The sequence below is a fragment of the Sarcophilus harrisii genome, chromosome 3 (genome assembly GCF_902635505.1).
Source record: "Sarcophilus harrisii chromosome 3, mSarHar1.11, whole genome shotgun sequence".
In the NCBI taxonomy this organism is placed as follows: domain Eukaryota; kingdom Metazoa; phylum Chordata; class Mammalia; order Dasyuromorphia; family Dasyuridae; genus Sarcophilus; species Sarcophilus harrisii.
Genome location: NC_045428.1, coordinates 11,456,375 through 11,479,484, shown reverse-complemented (window position 1 = coordinate 11,479,484; position 23,110 = coordinate 11,456,375). Strand labels below are relative to the sequence as shown.

The window sequence follows — 23,110 nt, the reverse complement described above, 5'->3', positions numbered from 1 at the left end:
CTCAGTTCTCCAATTTCAAAAAAATTAGTCACAGAATGCAAAATACTAGAGAAATAATGAGTTTTGTCTTAGTAAAGAAGTGACTACATTTCAAAGACCTAATTCTAATTAAAACAATTGATTTGCTTAATTTTTTTCTCATTAATATTTTATTTTTCCAATTACATGTAAAGATAGTTTTCAACATTCATTTTTGTAAGATTTTGAGCTCCAAATTGTTTCTCCCTCCTTCCCTTACTTCCTCCCTCCCCAAGACAGCAAAAAACGCTGATATAAGTTATATATGTACAATCATTTTAAACTTATTTCCATATTAGCCATATTGTAAAAGATCTTCCTCAAAGACTACAGTGCAATTTAAGAAAATGAGGAGCACCCCAAAAACAGATTTCAAAAATGAATAAAACTCAAGAGCCCCCATGACAAAACAAACCATCCATTGACATCATATGGTATTCATCCTGCTTTGACTAAAGCTAATTAGGTACTTTTCCCAAGGATCACCTTTTTTTCATTTTCCTACCCACCAATCAGTTCATAATGATTAAGAAGTGACTAATGTAAGGATCAATTTCAGAGAGCGAGTTATAGTTATAAAGAGAATCTGTGGTCACTGGTAGAGGGAACTCTCAATATGGAAACTTCATCTACTAATGAAGGTAAGCACTTCTCTTCCATGTAGCTTAAGAGCCTAGATCACTGAAAGTTTGAGTTATCTACCCAGGATCACCCAGGAAATATGTACCAGAGGTAGAAAATTAATCCTATTCTTCCTGGTTTTAAGACCAACTTTCTATACAATATTACCTCTGCTCTCATAATATAGAAAAGGAAATAGATAGTTTTGCTGTCAAAGGTTTAATGAGTTTTTTTTTTTTCAATCATCTGGGATGGGACCCTATCCCAAAGATTCAAAGTCTTGCCTATAAACCTCGTAAGAAAGGAACATAGTCTCAAGTTCATTGTGGCCACATGATAAAATACCTGTGCCTGAGAGTACAAATATGTCCTAGATCAATTTTATTCATATTTTCTAGTCACAGATGAAAAATATGAAACAATACTGACTTCTGTTTTTAACCACAAATCATTATTTGGGAGGCAAATTTATAACAAGTTGTCAGAGATACCAATATGACTATCTTAAATTCTCAATGTTCACCGGTTCTTTCATCCATCAAAAAAGGCTCAAGGTCATATAACATACGGTTACTGCTGTTAGGCATTTAAATAAAGAAGAAATAACTTTTGCTTCAAAATTGCTGGCAGTCCTATAGCCATTGATCTGCCTTTGGGGTATGTTGTAATCTCCCAGAGAAGCTGAGAACAGTTGAGTTATCTATATACACTCTTGACCACCACAGTGGAATTAGAATTAGAATTAGAAAATGAACTGGGGATTCTGATGAGGCAGAAAAAAAGAAGAAAGGTAAAAAGAACCCCAGTTAACCTACAGTTACCCTAGGGGCAATTTAAGAACCGGTCTGGGTATCGGTGGTGGATGTTCAGAAGACAATTAATGATCCATTCCACAAATATTTACTAGTACAAGATGTCATGATAGTACGAGCTATCATGACAGGTTTTATGAAGGACAGAAAAGTGAATACAACATGGTCTTTGGTCTCAAGGAACTAATGGTCTGTTAAAGGAAATAGGAGGCAGTGTGGTTCAGTGGGAAGAAGAGGACCTGGCTTCAAATGCCATCTCTATAATTACTTCTTGTGTGATCACTGCTTCCCTTCACTAGAACTCAGTTTCCTCATTAGAACAATGATCTGTGGACCCTACAGCTCGAGATCTATGCTCCATTGATTAATGAGGGTTAACCATCTACATAAAGACTCCAGAAGAAATTCAGATGCCATTTGCCCAATGAAGTATGAGAAAGAAAAGGGGCTACTGTCTAGAGAGCCCATTATATCCATCAATCAATGAAGAGGACTCACTGAGAGTTCTCCCAGGAGAACTCATAACAGATTTTTATGAGAATCAGTGAGAACTCATTGAACCAATTTAGATTTTTGAAAGCCACGTTCAAATTGTAGCAAAGGACAGGCAATGGAGAAGGAATACACATGGATGATCGGATTTTAAAAGAACTTCAATACGTCATCACCATGGACAGTTTCTTCATGGGTACTTTCCTCACCTTATTAACTGCTATCCTTTCTATCTCTTTCCAGAAATTCTTTTCATCAAGAATTCCTTCACCATCTAGAGGTTATTCTAAATACATAGGTTATTTAATTCTGCATCCTCTATTTTAAGAATTCTAATTTCTTTTGGAAGATTCAGGCCAAAGTCTTTTCTCCTTATAAACATTCGATAGCTATGAGCCACTGGAAAGACCTTGGGATTTTATTGAACCTTGTTTGGATATCCACAGGATGACTACATGTCCTCCAAAAGTGTTTTGTTTCCCATCTGCATCTCTAAAATAACCTCAGCATCTTAAAGGCTGCCTCACATCAGAGAGAATACTTAGCTCCTTGGTCACCTTACTCTATTGATTCTGTTAATAGTATGATAATGGAAAGGATGGGAGTTTTCTCCAGAGAGGAGTGGATTTCCAAAATCCTATTCCAGTCTGCAGATTTTAAAACAAAGTTTGTCCAAGACTTTTAATAAAATTATCTGAGGAAAGATTTCAACTGTTAAATTTCAATATTTCTCTGAGTATTTCAGGGTTCAGGTATCTGAAGTCGGTTCTTCACTCAGTGATATTATACCAAGAGGTAGACAAGAGGCAGATGTATGTAGAGTGACACATGCCAAACACAGTCCATGGCAAACACTTTATCTCATTCCTTTATGACTTCTTTGGTTTATATATGGTACTATTCCATTATATATTCTCTTTTTCTTACATATCCATGAGTAACTATGATCTTTTGTATTTGAGCAAAATCTGAAAAGGACAGAAGCCAAATAGTCTAACCCTGAGCTATTCAGAATAATAACAAAGCATTCTTAGATCTACACATCGGCCACTGACATCCACAATGTCCACTGAGCCAAATAAAATGAATTTTCTACATATGCTACAAATTGCTTTTCTGCTAAACACAGTTTATAGTTTAGATGACATTACTTATAATATTTTCATTCTAAAGCACCCAATGTCCTGAAACAAAACCATGAATTAAATTCAACTTTGATTAAGTCCCTATTATGGAAAGCAATTGGGTGTTCAAAAAGCAAATTAAGATGATGATCCTTTTATGGGCCATTTGATGTAGGAATTCATATTCCTTGGGTTAGAGGAGATAGTCACCACAAATCTATAAATAACTAATCATTCTGGTGATTTTCAAATACCTTTTTTTTGGTTCAAAACCAGTGGTGACATCAAGGACAGTATCATGTAGGAGTGGAAATTATATCCAGAATACATTGTATCTAGAATGCTCAGAATGTAAATGTCCTCCAAAAAGGAATGTTAATAAAGGATTAAAAATCCTTATAAATATATGTGGGATATTGTGCACATGGCCGAGAAGTAAACTAATAGTCTCAGTGAGCTGGCTGACCCATTTTGTGATATAAAGAGTCAGTCTGGGAGTATCTCCCAGTAGGGATTTTATAAGCATCAACATTTCCTTTAAAAAAAAAAAAATGACTGACTTTTTAACCCCTTCATGGGTCTTGTAAATTAAAGAGCTGAAAAAGAAAAAAAAAAGATAAAAAGATAAAAATCAACTCATTGTTCTGAAATTATACAAAGAAGTGCCAAGATCATAGAAAGAAAAAAGACACCTTTTTAAGGGTCTATACTTGTTTTAGGATCTTGGATTGTCTTCAAGGAATCATTGGGAAATTGGATTTAGTAGCTTGGTCACTCAGAAAATATGTTATTATATAAAGGCTTGAAAGAGTTGTTCATCCCAGAATGAAATATCATAAAGTTGGTTATAACATTAAAATCCTTCTCCTAAGACCTTTAATTAAGCTGTTGGCTGAGGTTAGATGGCTGAGGCATAGAAACTGCTTATAGAATCTATAAGGATCCAAAGAGATCTTTTGGTCTAGTGAATGATTAATGAGGAAACAGGAGAAAGGAGGTTATGTCATTCCCTCGGGGCAAATAAGCAGCCAATCGAAGAGAATAGAATCCAGGTGCCTTGAAAGATCTTTTTACCAATTTAAATCTCCATCTTTTCTCTATTCAGAAAGTTATCCATTGCAGTGAGTTTCATGTCTTAGCTAAGGTCACCTAGTCGAGCTGTGCCAAAGGTAAGAATCAAACCGAGCCCAGATGGACATTAAGGTGGCACAGTACATAAAGCATCAAGCCTGAAGTCAGGAGGCTCTGAGTTCAAATTTGGCCTCAGTCATTTACTAGCTGTGTGATCCTTGGCAAGTCACTTAACCCGTTTACCTCAGTTTGCTGGTCTGTAAAATGACCTGGAGAAGGCAGTGGTCATTTAAGTATCTTTGCCAAGAAAACTCCAAATGGGGTCCCAAGGAGTCAGACAGGACTAATCGACTAAACAACAAACTTTTGGACTTAACCACCCAATTCTCTCTCTCTCCACTGCACCATGAGGCCCTTCTAGTACACTTCCCATTATAGATCACTGCCTGCCCCTATTGTTGTGTCTGACTTGGCAGTTTTCTTAAAGCAATGTGCCTGACTTTTTCTAAGTAACAAAACAAGGACTAGAAGGAGGATGATTTATTTGAAAAGTATTTTGAAATTCTTCAATGATTAACAAGTTGTAGCAAAGCAATCCAATCCAAAAATAAGATAGGACAGAGGGAGAGAGTCTGGCAGAAAAATATGTAAAAACTGGCTAAGATCTTATGAACCAATTTAGAAAAGCAATTTTAAAAAAACTACCCCTAAAGAGCTGTGATATGCTGGAATGTTAAAATATATTGCAACTTTACATGAGGGAACAGGTTTTACCAAAAATAACTGAGCCATGTATCCAATTAGCTGAAACATTGGTGCATTTATTACCCTCTCATATAAAAACTCTGAAAATGAAATAATTTCACGTATAAGGAGCCAAGGTGGATAATAACAACAACGAATGATGTTTATACAGCAATTTTTAATTTTGCACAGTGGTTTACATATATTATTTCATTTGATAAATCCCATAGGGCAGGTTTAAATCATGAGCTCCTTGAAAACAGACTGTCTTGCCTATCACCAAGAGCGTAGCACAATGAGTGCATAGTAGGCACTTAATATTTATTGATTGACCAATTGCATTATCCCCATTTTACTAATGAAAAATTGAGCCTCAAATGAGAAAAAAAAAATGAGATCCAGAGTCCTAAATGTTTTCTTCATGCTCTGACAGCTATTAAGTGTCTCCAGTTCCAGGACTCCATTTTCTAAGACAGCACAGCATGCTGTTAACAGAAAGAGCACTAGATTTAGATTTGGAAGACCTGGATTTGATACATACAGGTTTGCGTCCCCCTAGCAAGTCATTTCTCTGTGGGCCTCAGCTTCTAGGTCTGTAAAATGGGAGTAATAAATGTCAGAGCTCTGAGGAATGTGTTTGTGCAAGCCTAAGAGCACTAGAAAATGTGAGTTATTAATACTAAACCAAAATGCAGGCCCAGAGGTTCTCCTTGTACACAGCATAACGATGTGCTCAAGCCTCATAGTAATGCATTTTGATGACAGGTTATATGGCACTGGTTATATGGTCTCTGGATGCTGAGACTGAAAATGCTACCGGGGATCTCAACGAATAAAGGTACAAGACATGGACAAATAACAGATTAGAGCACTAATGGCCTTTCTTACAATCTTGGTAAAAAGAGGTGAATAAACCTGAAAATCAAGCAGGAGCTCCAGTGGAAACAAGTAAAATAGACAGAAAATGGCCCTGGGCCTGCTCTTAACAGTGGGCCATGCCCCACTCTGGGCTTCAAGCCTCTAGAGGGGACAGCGTTTTATGCCAGGAGTGACAGCGCCCATCAGATTGCCTCACAAACAATAACTTCATAATAAATATTTGATTTAGATCCAGAAGCTACCTTAAAGTTGCCCTTGCCAGTCCTCTTTATGTGTTGATGAGGAAACTCAAGCACCCAAGAGTGGGAGTTCCATCATGTCCAAAGGCCCACAAAGGAAGTGTCAGAGCTAAGACCAGAATCTGTTTTTCCTGAGACCAAATCCAAAAATGTCTGCTAATAAGCATGCAATGATGGTCATTCTCAGATGCACTCTTTATATCACATAATTTCCTGGTTGGAAATGGCCTGGCAAATCAACCTCTATCCAAATCAAAATACCCACTATCCCATAACTCAGTCAATCTTTGCCTGAAGATCTTGCATGTGATAGAAGCTAAGAGTGCTCCAGAAGTCGACCATCCTTGGGGATGACCCTCCCCATTAGGAAAAGATTAGCTTCAATCTTGTAGAAGATTTCTTCTCCTTGATATTGTTTTATTTTGTTTTTCTTGTCTGGTGAAGCAATTTTTTTTATTCATCTATATTTCACTGTTAAAAAAATTTAAATATTGTGAACAGTATTACATGATTTCCTCTTTATTTCTTTTTGAGAGGAGAGAGATAATGAAAAAAATGTTTTGACTATGCCATTCTATTTGTTGGCCAGTGTGCAAATTTTACAATTTAAATAAGCCTTGCCAGCTACTCCTTATTTTAATATCTTCTTTTATCATTCTGATTTTAATTACATCAATCGCTGTTCATATTTTCTCCCTTTAAGCTGTATTTTATTTGCCACTGAAAGAAGACAATTATTTTAAAGGAAAAAAAAATCTCATCTATTTACTTGCCTCTTAGTTATATTAATTTTAATTGTATCCCTTTGATTCATCTTATTGCATATTTGTTTTCATAGCCATAGGTACAGTTAAATTTATAAAAACAAAAAAAAAAAAAACATGAAAATGCAGACAAAAGAGAAAAAAGACACGTACAGAAAAAAACAGAGAGGAGAAAAGGGAGGGGAGATACAAATGGTGTGAGAGATTATATGCCAAGTCCTTAGTGCTAGCTAGGGTAAAAAAGAAGGATAGCTCCTGTCCTCATGGGAGTTTGTATTCTAATAGGGGAAGACACACTAGGGGGTATATGAAAAACTAGGATTAGGGATAGGTAGCAAAATCTGGAAAATCAGAAGGAGAGATAGGATAGAGGCAGAAACAGAGTGAGAAAGATAGACTGGGAAAGAAAGGGGAGGGGAAAGAGAGACAGAGAGATAGAGATGGATAGAGTCACAGAGAGAAAGAGACACATACAGAGACAGAGAAAGAGAGGGGGAAGGTGATAGGGAGGAAAGAGAGACACACACACACAGAGACAAAGAGACAGATACAAAGAGAAATAGAGAGAGACAAAGAGACAGAGAGACAGAGAAATACACACAGAAAGACAGAAAAACAAAGGGGCAGAGCCAGAGGAAAATGACAAAGAGATAGAGACATAAAGAGAAACAGAGATAGAGAAAAAGACAGAGAATGAGGAAGAGAAAAGAAAAAAGACAGACAGGACAGAGAAGAAATAAAGATTTAATAGAGATAAAAAGTTCCCTCTGTTCTGATTCTTATTTTTTTTAGAATTCTATGATTTTCACTAGACCATTTTCATTCATTTCATTCTACATGAATAGGGGTGAACATGGAGCCATGGTCTTCCCTGATATTCCAGAATTGGAGTTGGGTTCCACTACTGGCCATTGCAGGTTGGTGAGCATCAGTTCCTGTTTTAGGTACCAACTACATAGCAATGCAAACATGGAGCCATGAGCAAATTAAGGAAACAAACAAAAAAAAAAGGGAAAAAAAAACATTAATAGCCACTTTAGCTTTGCTGGTCTGCAGTTTTTCCAGACAACTTTCCTTTGAATCACACCATGATGGAGCTAGGTAAACAGGACAACAATAGTATATATGAGTATGGCATCAAATGTTCTTACTTCAGAATTGATCGGCACAAATATCCCCACTAAGGGCACAGATGATGCCCTCTCTCTGATGGGCTAGCGGGTCCCCAAGAACTGGTGGGGCCAAAAAATTCACCAGCTCAAGGCCAAGCTGGAGATGAGCCTCCTAGCTAAATTTAGAGAGCCCGTTCCTTGGACAATCCGTCCCTGGGCCATCCTTGAAGCTATGCCCAGATTAGTGAGATGGGGCAGACCAGCTTGCACACGTGTATACTTCAGTAACCCAGGGTCACCTCTACCCCATGACTGAGGTGTTAGTTGAGTTTTATTTCCTTTTATAAAAGGAAAATAACTATCTGAAATGTAAGTGGTCATTTTACATTTCTGCTATTCATTACTTTCATGAGGCAAAAGTGACTCGATTGTTCCTTTTAAAATTTTGTGCTCCCTCTGACTCGGTTTGCTTCCATTAAAATAAATCTTTACTTATGACGTAGTTATAAGATTAAGTTACAAGCACATGTGGAAGAAAGATTTTATCCATAATCCCCCCCAAAATATTAGCCCCAGAGAAGCCACACAGTATTCTTATTTTTAAGAGCTATGCTTTCTTCCACATTTGTTGCTGTTCAGTCGTGTCTGGGATTTTCTTGGAAAAGACACTGAAGTGGTTCACCATTTACTTCTCCAACTCATTTTATAGTTCAGAAAACTGAGGCAGTCGGGGTTAAATGGTATGTCTAGGGTCTCACAGCTAGCAAGTATTTGAGGCCATGCAGGATTCAGGAAGAGGCCCGGCACTCTATCCTCTGAACCACTGAACTAGCCTTTCTTCCATTTCAGTGGTTCATAATTTGGGGGTTGAATCCTTGTTTTATGATGTTGCTTTAACTACTTCAAAATAATGGGTTTCCTTTGAAATCCTATATACCTTATTCTATGCATTTAAAAATATGATTCTGAAAAGTGGTCTATGGACTTCCCCAAACATTGTCAATAAGCTCCTCTTGGGCTTTAGCTTCAGAATCCTCAGCCAGGTGGATGGACATGAGGCTCTTATTACACACTGGGAGAAAAATGCAAATACCTCCCGAATGAATGAATGAATTAGGGGATTGGTCTGTTTGAACTTTTCCCTGGTTATTAATATATACAAATATAATTTACACAGAGATTACCCAAAATTCTTTGAGTGTCCATAAGTAAGTCTTTCAGTTTCCAACTGGTCCTCACCATTTCACGTTAGTTGATTCTTGCCCAAGTTCAAAATACTAATTTGAGATGGCATGGCAGGCACCCATTTTATAGAATGAGAAGAAAACTAGGTGATACAAATGGACATGGTGCTGACCTCGGCATAAGCAAGTTAAAATTGAATTAAAATCCAACTTCAGATATGCATGCTAGTTCTGTGTATTTGGGGAAGTCACTTAATCTCTGTCTACCACAGTTTCCTATACAGTAAAATGGGAATATTTTCATTGTACCTACTTCCTAGGGTTGATGTGAGGATCAAATAATATATTTGTAAAAGTACTTTACACGTAATATGACAGAAATGGAAAATGACAAATGTTGAAAGGAATATGGGAAAACTGAACTAGTCCAACCATTTTGGAGAACAATTTAGAACTCTGCCAAACAGCTAGAAAACTGTGCTGACCCAGTAATTCCACTACTGCTCTGTCTCCCAAAGGGATTTTTAAAAAGCGTAGGGGGAAACTTATTTATATAAAAATATTTACAGTTGTTTCATGGTGGCTAAGAATTGGAAATTGAGAGGATGCCCATTAGTTGGAGAAAGGCTGAACAAGTTGTGGTATATGATTGTACTGGAATATTGTTGGGCTATAAGACATGACAAGCAGGGTGATCTCATAATAATCTGGAAAGACTTGCATGAACTGATGCTGAGTGAAATGGGCAGAACCAGGAGACTATTATTGCACACAGTAATAGCGACATTTTACAAGAACAAATGTGAACAACTTAGCTATTCTTAGCAACACAATGAAATGACCCAAGATGATCCTAAAAGGACTCATGATAAAAATGCTATCCACCTCCAGAGAAAGAACTAATGTCTAAATACAGCCTAAAGCATACTATTTTTCACTTTTTTTGAGGGGGAGAGAGTGATTCGAGTTTTCTTCCACAAAGTGACTAATATGGAAATGTTTGATATAATTGTATGTGTGTATAGGATTGCTTTCTTTCTCAGGGAAGGGGGAAGGAATACATGGAAGGATAGAATTTGGAACTCAAAACTTAAAAAAAAAAAAAAACAATGAATGTTATAAATTATCTTACATGTACTTAGGGAAAATAAAATATTCTTTAAAAAGTGTTTAGCATGGTATCTGGCACATAGATATTTAATAAATATTTGTTCCCTTCTCATCTCTTTTCTTCCTTTCTCTTACTCTTAAAATTTCCTCATCTGTAAAGAAGGGAATAATAATAGTTCCTATCTGAACTATTATTCAGATAATATATATCATATATATATGTATATGTATATGTATATATATATATATATATATATATATATATATACACACACACACATAGTTCCTATCTCTGAAAGTGGTTATGGGGATAAAATGGGACAATATTCACAAAGCATGTCGTAAAACTTCAAGTGCCATATTAATGTTAGTTGTTATTGTCATTATTCAGCCCACAAAGCATTCAACACTTTGATTAGCACCAGGGACATAAATACAAAGAATAAACTCATCCCTACTTGACAAGAGCTTAAATTCTAATGGACAAGGAACCTGGGGCCCAAGGGGACACCAGAATTTGCCCAAAGTCAAACAGTTCCTAAATTGTGGAACCTCCAGGGGAAAACCAGGTCATTTGCCTCGAAATGCTGTGTTTTTCCCACAAGACCACACTGCCTCTATTCTTCACCATGTTGCCTATGTGGATAAATGAGATGATGTTGCGTTCCTTTTAGTAATTGCTTTCAAAGGGGAAATGATCCCAATATAATATGCAAAATTACGTCAAGTTTCTCGATGTGAAATGCTGAAGGATGCTAATCAGAAAAGGGAACCAGGGAAAAGTGGAAAGTAACTTAATTCTTTTTTTCAAAGCCAATGCCAGATATCCCGGCTTATGTTGCCAAAAATATAATTTTCACTTGCCATGTACTTATCAGAAAGCTTAAGACCTGATCTTTCTCCTCACATTTATAGCAGCCACTTCAAAAGTTTTGTGCTTTATCTATTCCTTCTGATTCATTCCCAGAAAAGCCTGGGTATCCAATTATTATCCAGGAGAAAATATTTCCTTCCCTATTCAATGGCTTTTATCAGGTAATTATTAGATAAACAAAAATGCCATTAACGAGTCATCCAAATCATCCAAACAGTAGTTATCCTATGTATGATATTCTGCCCATGAATCTTGGAGATATTTTGCATACATTATCTCATTAATCTTCATAATATCTGATTAATGAATCATATTAGCGGACTGGTATAATTACCCTCATTTGCACAGCGATACACAGGCTTATTTAAATAGTCACGTTCCTCTAAAGAAAAGTAGGGCTGTTGTCCTAAACACAAACTTGAGTGAATCAACAGGGCATATCCTCCTCCTGGCCCTAGAACTGCTGAGATTACAAAGAACAACCACCAATCATAGCCATACTGTTTCCTACCTCCAGTCTATCTGTCCTCATTAATTTCTGTGCAGCAGCAGCTGCTGCAGCAGGTACTGGGACGCCAGGATTCCCCGTAACCAGCATCGGTGCGGTTGGCAAGATGTCTGCCGGGACCAAGCCTGGGGAAACAGGTCCCAGGTAGGGATTGAAGGCGGCTGATGCATTAGTGGCTAGGCTTGGGGCAACAGAAAACATTGGCTGAAAAAAAAAAAAAAGAAAAAAAACTCTATTAGTATTCATGCTATTTAATGACGCACACATGTTACTTTCTAAATCCCTAGGGCAATGGATTATGGGTATCATTCCAGTCAAGTTTCTTTTGTTTGTTTGCTGTTTTATAAATACACATTTATTGTCAAAAAAAAAAAAAAAAGGCATAACAAAGATAAAAATTTCTTTTTTATTTAAGCAATATGGTCTTGAAATTTTCCACCCTTCACCCTCCCCTCCACAAATTTGCAATCTATGACAGTAATAAATTTTACTTGAAAAGGGATAGCTGTGCTTTTCAGGGCTAAAATACCTTCTAGCCATTGTCCAACTCTTCAAACCTGACCTGATTTAACCTTGGTAATGTATCACAAAGAATTCTTCACAGGGCTATCTGAAATGCTTGAAAGAACTGCGCCTGAGTGCTAATAAGCAATAAGCATCCCATTTTTTGAGAGAATAAATAAGTTCAGAGGATAATGCATTGATATTTCTTCAGTATCTTGAGAAAGGTGACATAACAATATGCCTTCTTAGCAAATGGGCCAAGTCAGTTAGTCAACAAGCATTCATGAAGGGTTTACTATATGCCAGATACTCTAATATGCTAAGGATTCAAAGAAATGCAAAGTTAGGGGTAACAGGTTTGATTGGTCTATCAGTATATTTATGTTTTTGTCAGATATGTAGCACAGCAGATATAGTACCAGGTATGGAATTAAGTGAACAGTTTCTTTCTGAATTCCAATATGGCCTCAGACACTTAGGACCTGAGTGCCTCTGAATAAGTCACATAATCTGTTTGCCTCCGTTTCTGCGTCTATAAAGTGAGCTATTTTCCAACAATGAGATGACTGATGTCAGTTCCAATGGTCTCGTGATGAAGAGAGCTATCTACACCCAGAGAGAGGACAGTGGGATCACAACATAGCATTTTCACTCTTTTTGATGGTGTTTGCTTACATTTTGTTTTCTTACTCATTTTCTTTCCTTTTCTATCCGATTTTTCTTGTGCAATAATTGTATAAATATATATATATACATATATTAAATTTAACTTATATTTTAACACATATAACATATATTGGATTATTTATTCATGGTGGCCCCATTCATTCCCCCATCTGTGGGAGGGGAGTAGGGGAAAGGAGAAAATCTGAGCCACGTGGCTATGCAATGTGTTTTGAAAATAAAAAGTAAAAAAAAATAAAATAAAATGAGCTAAAGAAGGAAATAGCAAACTACATCAGTATCTTTACCATAAAAACAAAAACAAAAAAAATAGATTTACAAAGAGTTAGGCATGATTAGAAAAGCAAATGAACAATATAATATTTAAAAATCACAAAATTCAATTTTTATTTGTTTGCATATGTTTGTTGCTCTCTAAGCATAACATTTCACACAGTGAAAATAGAACACTAACATTTATATAATACATTATTTCCTAAAATGCTCAATTTACTAGACCCATTAGTGACAAATTCAAGATAAGGTTGTGATAATTCACATGTTAATTAACAAGACTTTGAGGCATGAAGTTTTAGTGTCCTATCTAAACAGTATGACTTTGCTCTACCATAATTGTGAAATAAATATATTTGAGGTTAAGAAATAGACTTTACTTAAATTAATTAATTCAACAGACATCTATTAAGGAGAGAGGGAGGAAATTTCAAAGTCAAATTTGTTTTAAACATTAAATGTCTATATTTTTAAATGTTAAAAATTACTGTTTATATGTAATTGAGAAAAATATAAAAAATAAGTGAAATCTCAAATAAAAAATAAAACTATTAGTGTACAAAGCCCTAAAATTTTTTGTCCTTTGTTTATAATATTTAAAAATACAAGATGTTAAATATTTCAGTAGTTGTCAGAAAGATCTGAGTTCAAAAATCACCTGAGAACCAACTACCTGTGTATTAGTAAAGTCACTTCACTCCTGTTTGCCCAGTTTCCTCATCTATAAAGTGGGAATAATAATACCTCAGATATTATTGTGAGGATCCAGTGAAAAAATATCTGAAAAGTGTTTTGCAAACCTAACATTACTAAATAAATGCTAGATCTTATTACTGTTTGTTGAGAATTATAATAAAAGATCTTTTCAGTCCATATATACAACTTGGCTACAAATGAGCATTTTCTTTCAGGAGGGTTCCTGTCTCTCCCACTGAATACAGAAGCCTATATTTTGAATGTTGTAGAAAGTATATGAACTACAATTAGAGATACAAAATAGGGTTTTGAAAAGAGTTGACTAGAGCTAAAATGCATACAAGGATCCTCATTTTTAAACAAATGCAAGGAGGAGGAGAGAAGAGAAAGAGAAAAAAAAGAGAAAGGAAGGAGGGGAGAAAAAGACGAAAAAGAAGGAGAGAAGAGGAGGAAAAGGAGTAGGGGAAGAGAAGATGAGAAAGGAAGAGGAGTAACAGGAGGTAAGGGAAGAGGAAAAAGGGAGAAGAGAAAGAAAGGGAGGAAAATAAAGATGAAGAAGAGAAAGAGAAGGAAGAGAGGGGAGAAAAAGAGAGGAGGAAAAGAAGAAGGCTGCCAATGGCTTCTCCATCCACTCTTCCCATGTCCTCATTACTATACATTAAATAGCAGAAATATTCTTATTACCATTACACGTACCTTGCTAAGTATACAACACTAATGTGTGCAAAGTACTCAGTAAACCTCAGGGAATAAGATTATGATATTAAATTATTAACAGAATAATTATTAATCATTGATCATCATTGTCATTAATTATGAAATCAAAAGGACTTTCCATTGAACTGCTTTGGTGTGAATCCAAAATGATTCAGATGCCTTTATTTTTCAAATTCACTCCAACAGGAATAAATTCTTTCCTGCTGCCTGCTTAAAAGACAGCACAGGAAAAGAAAGACATATTGACAGTAGTTTTCAAAAGGGCTGAAAGTCCAACTCATCCATCTCACATTATCTCAAATTGCTCCCACTCAGAAGAACGAGAGTGATTTCATGAACAGTCAGATTCCCCATCAAGAAAAATAGCTGAAAACCAAGGGACTTGATTCCCACTGGCTGCAAAGATACAATTTCTTCATTTTTAAAAATATAGATTTTAGAAAGCTTTCCTTGCTCTTTTTCTCCAAAGCTCTGTGGTTAGTCCAGGGCAGTGGGTTCTGATCTGGGCAGCCTGAAGCAGAGATCAGTGTGTCCAGCTGCTTTCTGACCTTCAGCCCACCTCCCTCACCCCTCCTGATCCCTGTCAACTGCTAGTGTCTCACCTGTCAAATGACTTTAGAGCTGGCTTGGACCATTTTGTATATATATGTGTATGAAGGTTTTTTTTTTTAATTTGTTTTATTTTTCTCCCCCAATAAAATTTGAAATTGTTGAGGGGGAACGATCATTTTACTTGTCTGAATGTCTCTAGTACTTAGAATGCCAAGCACATTGTTGATTGCCCAACTGATTCCCAAAAATATTCTATAATAAATTCAATTTAATCAGGATTTATTAAGCCCCATGTGATGAGCCCAGCAGGGTACAAACTGCTTGGATATCCAAAGACTAAGCAGCCTCTACCCTCAAAGAAATGAGCTTCTCTTGGAAGGCAATATAGATAATTTTATAGAAAATAAATGCAGAGTAAAGTCAAGTCAATGTGGTGAGGATAGAGAGGGCCCACTTACAACTAGAACCAAGACCTGCCTCTTGTAAGAGAGGCTACTCAAGTTGATTGCTAACACTTCACTAGTACAAGCAGAAAAGAGAAAACTAATTCCAGGCATGGGGGCAAAGGCAAGGTGGCAGATGGGATGAGCAGTCCTGAGCGAAATAAGGTCAACTTGACTGGAACAGACGGTTCTGAAAAGACAGTATGTACAATCAGCCTACAGTGGGCTCACAGAGGAGATGATGGACATTGGACAGACCAAGCATACTCCATTTTATCCTTAAGGTAATCAATGAGCTCAGGAAAAATTATTGGATGGAAGCAGTGAGTTAACTGCGGAAGCTAGAGAAAGGGCTGTCCAAGTGCCCCAGTGAACACTTACTGACATTATAAATGGTCAAAACAAAGACAATGGCTGGATGTAGGTCTTGAACTGGCAAAAGCCCAATGTAAGGGAAAAACAATTAGCAATCTGGCTCGATTCTGTTTACACTCCTATTTTCAAGGCTAATCGCTTGTTGGTTTGTTTCTATTTTGACAGCAATGTTTTACTGTACTGATTGAACCTGGGGCTATGATGTGAAATTGAAAAAAAACATTCTCATTGACTAATTAATACCCACAGCTTCCAAGGAAGCTCAGCATCTCATTGAAAAACAAATCAGTGATTAAGCCTGAAAATAAACAGAAATTTACACTGGACCCTAATTAATGACCGTGTTCACTGTTCTGCTCTACTGCAGAAATTAATTGCTAATACTTGGTTTTTAGACACTAAATGAACCATTTTCCAAATATGTATTTAAGATAAAAGGGAACCTGACAATTTCTACTTCCTTCTTTCTTTTTCCTAAAACTTTCACAACTGGATTCTAATACTATCTAGTCTTTGGGCATTTTCCCTCACCATCCCTCTTGCTTGCAATGCCCTCTGATTCTTTCAAGTCTCAGCCAAAATCCCTTCTTCTCCAGGAAACTTCCTTTTCTGCTCCTTTTTTAATTGTGAGAGAATAGTCTTCTCTCTGTTGCCCATCTCCACTTTATCTTCTACATCTCTTGTTTGGAAATGGTTGTTTGAATGCCATCTCCCCTATTAGGGCACAGAGTGTATCCCCAGGGCTAGCACAGCACCTGGCATATGGTAGGTGCTTAATAAATAAACATCTGTCTACTTAACTTGTTTTGGAATAAATGTTTTCAGACTGTTTGTTGGTCTCTTTAGTATGTATTTCAGTCTAGACAACCTTTTTATGTGGTCATCTTTAAACTCATATGAAACAGGCATTTATTGAACTCCTGTTGTATGCAAGACATCATACTAGGCACAGGCAGCAAAAGGACAAAACCCAGAAGTTTCTTCCCTTATGGCTGTCACTTTTGGGAGAAATATCATATGAAAAGAGAAATAAATGTGATTTAGGAAGGAAGAGAATCCCCAAACTGGGAGATAACACAACAAATATTGCAAATAACAAGAAGCACAATATTCATTCTCAAACTCTACATGACAGTATCATGATTTATGGAGATGGAGTCACTTGAAATTAAGGAATAACATATCAGTTGACATACACATATGTAGCTGCTTGTGTGTAGTATGTGTCTGTTCATATTTCATGCAAAGCTAATAAAATATAAATTGTCTAAAAATGATCTTTTATATGATTCTCCTTCCATAATAAAAATAGAAAATGAAAACTGATTATATTTTTGAATCAACTCTGCCAATCAAAAACCCAGAAATCTTCTTTCTGAGTGTGCTTTAACATTTGACAGGGCTTTCTGATTGGATTTTTTTCTATAACCATTTCCACTACATAGCGAAGACTAAAGATCAGTGAGGTTATTTTGGACACGGGGGCTTCTATAGTAATTCAATAAAAAAAAAAAAAAGGCAAAGTCCCTTCATTGCTTACAAAAGACTACCAGAGGGTCAGAACAAAACAGGCTGTTTAGGGAATGCCTTTTGTCTCTCCCTGCTAATGTTTACCAATTATTCAAATATTACTTTGCAAAAATATTTAAATACAAAAACAGGGAAGTCAAAATAAGCTTTTCCATGAACCAGTAGGAAAGTTTCAAAGCCTTTTAGAGAGGATTCATTCTAATCACATCATTTTAGAGAAAAAAAATTACCTGAAATCCAGTTGGTATTTTCTACTCTACAATATAATAATATGCTTGTTCTCCCTACATCTCTCTGTCTCTCTGTGTGTATGTGTGTCTGTCTCTGTCTGTATATCTCTCCCTCATTCTTTGTCTCCCTCTTTCTGCATTTGTCTCTGTCTCTCTTTCCCTGCATCTGTCTCTCTGTGTCTGTCTTTCTGTCTCTCTGTATGTCTCTTTCTCTCTCTCTTACACACATACCCCTTATTCTCCTATATTCTTTCTGCTTCTCCTCTTTTTCTATCCTCCTCTCTTTCCTCTCCCTCTCTCTGTCTCTATCTCTGTGTGTGTCTCTGAGTGTTTGTCTGTCTATCTCTATGTGTGTGTGTCTGTCTCTCTATCTGTGTTCTCTGTGTCTGTCTGTCTCTCAGTCTCTCTCTCTCTCTCTCTGTATGTGTCTGTGTCTCTGTCTGTGTCTATTTGTGTGTTTGTGTCTCTGTGTCTGTCTCTGTGTGAGTCTGTGTGTGTGTGTCTGTCTGTGTGTCTCTCTGTCTGTGTCTGTGTGTTTGTGTCTCTGTGTCTGTCTGTCTCTGTGTTTGTCTCTCTTTCCCCTTCTCTCACTCCCTCCTTCCCATTTATTATCGAAACACAAGACACAATTATTCCATCATACCATACTATAAGGTTTAGAAAGCATTTGACAGGTACTGTTTTCTTTATTAGGATAACCCTGTGAGATGATTGTTTGATCCAATTTTGTCACAAAGACTCTTCTTCCTGGCTGCCAGGCCAGTACTCTTCACATCCCAGCAAGCTGCCTCCCTTCAAACAGTTCTCCAGTAAGGCTGGCACATTTTCCCCACATTAAGCAGTCCTGCCCACATGACCCAGAGACATGCCGGACACACTTTTGCACAGTCACACTCCCTACAGCAGGGTGGGTGAAAGGGGACACCCTTTTTAGATAAGGAGGTGTTTACTCGGGACACTCAGGGGTAACAGTAAAGCCTCGTCTGGACCACTCCCTGGGCACAGCGAGAAGTAAGCTCTCGAAAACAATTTAAGTATTCTAGGTATTCCTGGAAATATGACAAAGGATGAGCAAAGAACATTCCGCATGACACTGCTAATGCTGACTGAGGAAACAACAAAATGGAGGTGACAGTCAGAAGAGAAGGAAAATGGGATAGAATCTGGGATTTGGGGAATACTAAGACCAACTCCCAACATTTGACAGATGAGGAAACTGAGTTACACAGTAAACTGCCTCAGTACTAAATATCAGGGCAGAATTTGCACCAAAGACGTGGCTGCAAATCCAGAGAGCCTTTCTACACCATGCTCCTGATGAATCTTACCTGACATCATGAAACTCATTTAAAATTATTTCAAGGACTCAGAATGGCAATCCAGCTGCTTATTCATAACCCTGGATTACCCACAGTTGATTCTCCATACTATGGAGTACCTGAAAGGATGCTATTTTACATTTTTTTTGGAATCCCAAGTCAGGTCAGGGGCAGAATGGGACAGAAAATGGAAGATTGGCTTTGGAATCAGCTAGCCTCAGGGTTAAATCACACCACAGGTTGGACAAGTCACAACTTCCCTGACGTTCTATTTTCTCATCTAAAAATTGAGGGTAATGATAGCTCCCACTGTCTGAGTCTCAAATTAGTATCTCTAGGGTTCTGTGTACATTAAATTTATATATAAATATCAGCAATTGTTAGAGTAGAGGCACCCATTGAATGGACCATTCTGTGGACAGACACAGACATAGAATTTAAAAGCCATTCTGAAGTGCATGGTAATAGTAACTGTCACACAGAGACCAAAAATGGTCTATCACACCCCTATTTTTTCCTGGGAGACAGCAGTATCTAACAGGTTTCCCAAAAAATCCAATTTCTCTAAAGGTTATCTGATTTGAAATATACTGCTATTATCTCTTTTAGCTTACATTATGCTATATGGATACACACACACATATATGTATGTACATATTATAGTATAGTATAAGAAGAATTAGATTTTTAAACCTCAAAATTTTAATATAACTCAATTAACAATTGTAGGCAATATGGTTTTGTGGATAGCATACTGGATCCAGGAAGCCTTGAGTTTGAATTCTGCCTTAGAAACTGCTGTGTAACTGAGCAAATTGCTTACCTGGCCTCAGTTTCTCTCATCTGTAAAACATAACAGGGGGACTTGATGTTCTCTAAAGTTGTTCAGATCCAGAATCTCTGATCCAAAAACATTGTGCACATGTCTTTGAAGTACATGATCAAAAGTCCCAAATTAAATAATAATAGCTGGCCTTGACTTAGGACTTCAAAGTTTGAGAACCACTTCCCTAACATTGTATCCTTGGAACATCACAACATCCCAATGACACAGGAACTCCAGAAGTAATAATCATACCCATGTGATGGGTATAATCCCACTTATGATAGGGCAGTTTAAGTGCCTCTCCCATGATCCCAAAAAAATAGGAATCATCAGGGACTTTCCGATTCTAAGTACACTGTATGAACATGTACGATTCTATTTCAGATTATGACCAACTTTGGGAAAAGCTCTTGTGTCTTTGTAGATCAATGCGTCTTCAATTAAACTTTGTCACTGGTTATTTCATCCCTAGCACAGTGGTCTCAATACTAACAAGGAAGTGGTAAGGTCGAGCTTAGTTATTTAGAAATGGAGAAAAAGCTGCCTTGTGGGTTACCTGGTAGGAACGCTCAACATGGATCACCTTCCAATTGTGATAATAGAATAAGATTTGAAGAGTAAACTTGTCGGTCCTATTGTGGATTATGATTAACAGAAGAATCAAGCCCAGTTAGACATATATTGATGTAGTTATACAACGGAAAGGGGATGTGCAAAAATGAAGATGAACTTTTGGTATGTTTCTAACAAAAAGACGGTCTTCCTAAAAGGCAGGAAGGGAAATTTCCCATGAAACACTATGCTATTTGCCTTTTGCTTCTAGACAATTCAAGTATTGATGAAATACTTAATTCTTACAACAAAAGAAAACTGAAAAACCCTGGTGGCTTCCAGGGGATGCTTCATAGATGGGTCAGTACTGCCCATCAGGAGGCATCATGGTAGTACTCAATATTAAGGCAAACAGCGTTTCCTGGTTCTAGTAATGCTTCCTATTGCAATCTGATGCAACAATGTTTTAAATACTTAATTCATGCAACTTATCTAACATTAAGGGAGCTATCATGTTATCGGCAAATTGGGAGCCACTTATAATGTACCTATCAGATCTCCCCAAGACTGCTGGCAGGGTCCAAGAAGTAGAAGGAAGAAATCTGATCATCCTGTGCCAGGAGGGAATATATCTGCATGGATTTCTTTAACAAATGAAAACTAAAGCATAGTAGTTTGAAAATGAGTGGGTTGGCATTTGTGTAAATTTAAATTATAAATGTTTGAGCTGGTGTTTCTGTTAAATTAAAATATATACCACTTAAAAGAAAGTATTCTGAATCATATTTTCTCACCTCAGTCGTATGGTACTGCTAATTGTTATTCTCATTCTGTTCCCAACAAACTCCCTTTCAGATCGATAGTCTAACCACCTCATTTTCAGGAGAATCTGACTCTCCTCTAAAGATCCTTCCTCCCAACTATTGTGAACCCCTTCTTCCAATACTCTACCTTACAGGACCAGAATAGTGGTCCACAAAATAGTGGACCATTCTGCTGTTTCCAGAGTTTCTCTCTCACCATTCCTTTGTCGCCTTGCTTCTCTCATGAAATAGATACAGCAGCCACAGTTGGACCTTTCCAAAGATGGCCCTAGTTTGTGATTTCTAATGGCAAAATGACCATGGTAACTATCCACATACTTGCCCCCTGGATCCACAATCCCAGAGTTTCACAACAAGTATGGCTATTTCTATATTAGTTTTAAAAACAATCTGGCTATCAGGGGAACCATAGTTTTGCCTCTGTAAAAAGTATACTCATTCTCAAGGATGGACAACATGCATTACGATTCTATTTCAGATTATGACCAACTTTGGGAAAATCACTATCATTACAAAGTGATTTCTGTATGATATATTCAACACATGACTGGCAGGCTTAATGACTTGGAACTACTAGAGAGATTAACAAAACTGGAAAATTTTACTATCTTGGACACTAATTTGGAACTTGGACACCATTTGCAGTAATTACGGGAAAAACAGGGTTGGATGCTTGGTGCCATTGGTTTCCAGCAAGTGTTGAACACGTCACATACACCATTTTGATTCAGTTTGAATTCTTCTCCAATGGCCTATTTGAAAAGGTATTGGATGCCAAGACATGGTTGGATAATGAGAATACTATAAGTGCCAGCTTACCACAGGTTGTAGCGGGGCGCCAGGGATCATGGCATTAGCAAGTTGCATCTGTTGGGCCAGCATGGCCATGTTCTTCTGCTGAATCAGGTTGTTGCGTCCATTTATTTCCAACTGTGTTTTTAAGTGGGGAGGTGGGTGAAGATATTTGCAGTTCTCTCTTGAACAGCGACCCTATAACAAAGAAACAATAAACACAAATTTGAAAAAAAAAAACCTGAAATCTCTTCCCATTATTTACAAGCAAACAAGACAATATTCTTGATATTAACTATCTTCATATCTGCAGAAAATATAGAAACAATTCTCTATAATTGTAAATGAAATATATTCTATAAATTGATAAATTCATTGATACTATAAAAATAACTTATTAAGAAATTTAAACATTTCATGATGAAGTTGATTAACGATGACAGTCTTCCCTTGAAACTGCTAGCTATACTATGACATCTGGTTTTAGAGTGTCAAGAAGAGATACAAAATGATTAACTTTGGTGCCAGAATGTGCCTACTGTCAACTGTATTGAGTCTAATCAAACTGAATGCACAACTTCGCAGATTCACAGTTTTCATTCTATCTCATTCTTGAGAAATAACAGCGATTGAGTGACACTGACAGGAAATATAACTTTGGCAATGAGTCCTCAACCAGTATTCTGAAAACCAAAAGAAAAAAACTAGTACCATTACTCATACAGAATGAGATTTTCTGAAATTTCTAAACATCTCATGGCTAGAAAAATGCAATAGCTTCTGGCTGGTCTTTCTGGCACAACATTTCCCACTCCAGTCCATCCTTCATTTAGCTGTAAAAGTGATATTCCTTAAGCATCAGTGTGACAAACTCCAATGGGTCCCTAGCACTGCCAAAATTAAGTGAAAAATACCATCCTCACCAGCCTCATCCCCATTGTCAGTCTTCCCCCACTTTATATACACCCATAGTCTAGGTTGCAATTATTATGATCTCTACTATTTCTCAAATGATTTCCCAACTTCAGGCAATTTCCTTGGCTGCCCAATGTTCCTGAGATGTTTGTTTGACCTTTTTCCTCCCTGCCTCCTGGTTCCCCCAGCTTTCTCATATCCCAGCTAAAATCCCATTTTATATCAGGAGCTTTTCATGAACTGCCTCGATATTGTGTCTCCCCTGTCAATCATTACTTGAGGATGATTCCCAAGTAATCCTAGATGTTGCCCATATAGCAAATCAT

At 37.0% G+C, this 23,110-nt stretch overlaps 1 protein-coding gene across 15 annotated transcripts in view; it reads right to left on the bottom strand.

Annotated features, from left to right (window-relative positions):
* MBNL1 (muscleblind like splicing regulator 1) overlaps window positions 1-23,110 on the bottom strand; it is a 244,817-nt gene that overhangs the window by 26,050 nt on the left and 195,657 nt on the right. For all 15 annotated transcript variants that reach the window (XM_031957537.1, XM_023500855.2, XM_023500853.2 and 12 more), the window contains 2 exons: window positions 21,897-22,067; window positions 11,556-11,756 (listed from right to left, as the gene is read on the bottom strand). In XM_031957537.1, the coding sequence (XP_031813397.1) occupies window positions 11,556-11,756; window positions 21,897-22,067 (372 nt within the window). The remainder of the gene's footprint in view (window positions 1-11,555; window positions 11,757-21,896; window positions 22,068-23,110) is intronic.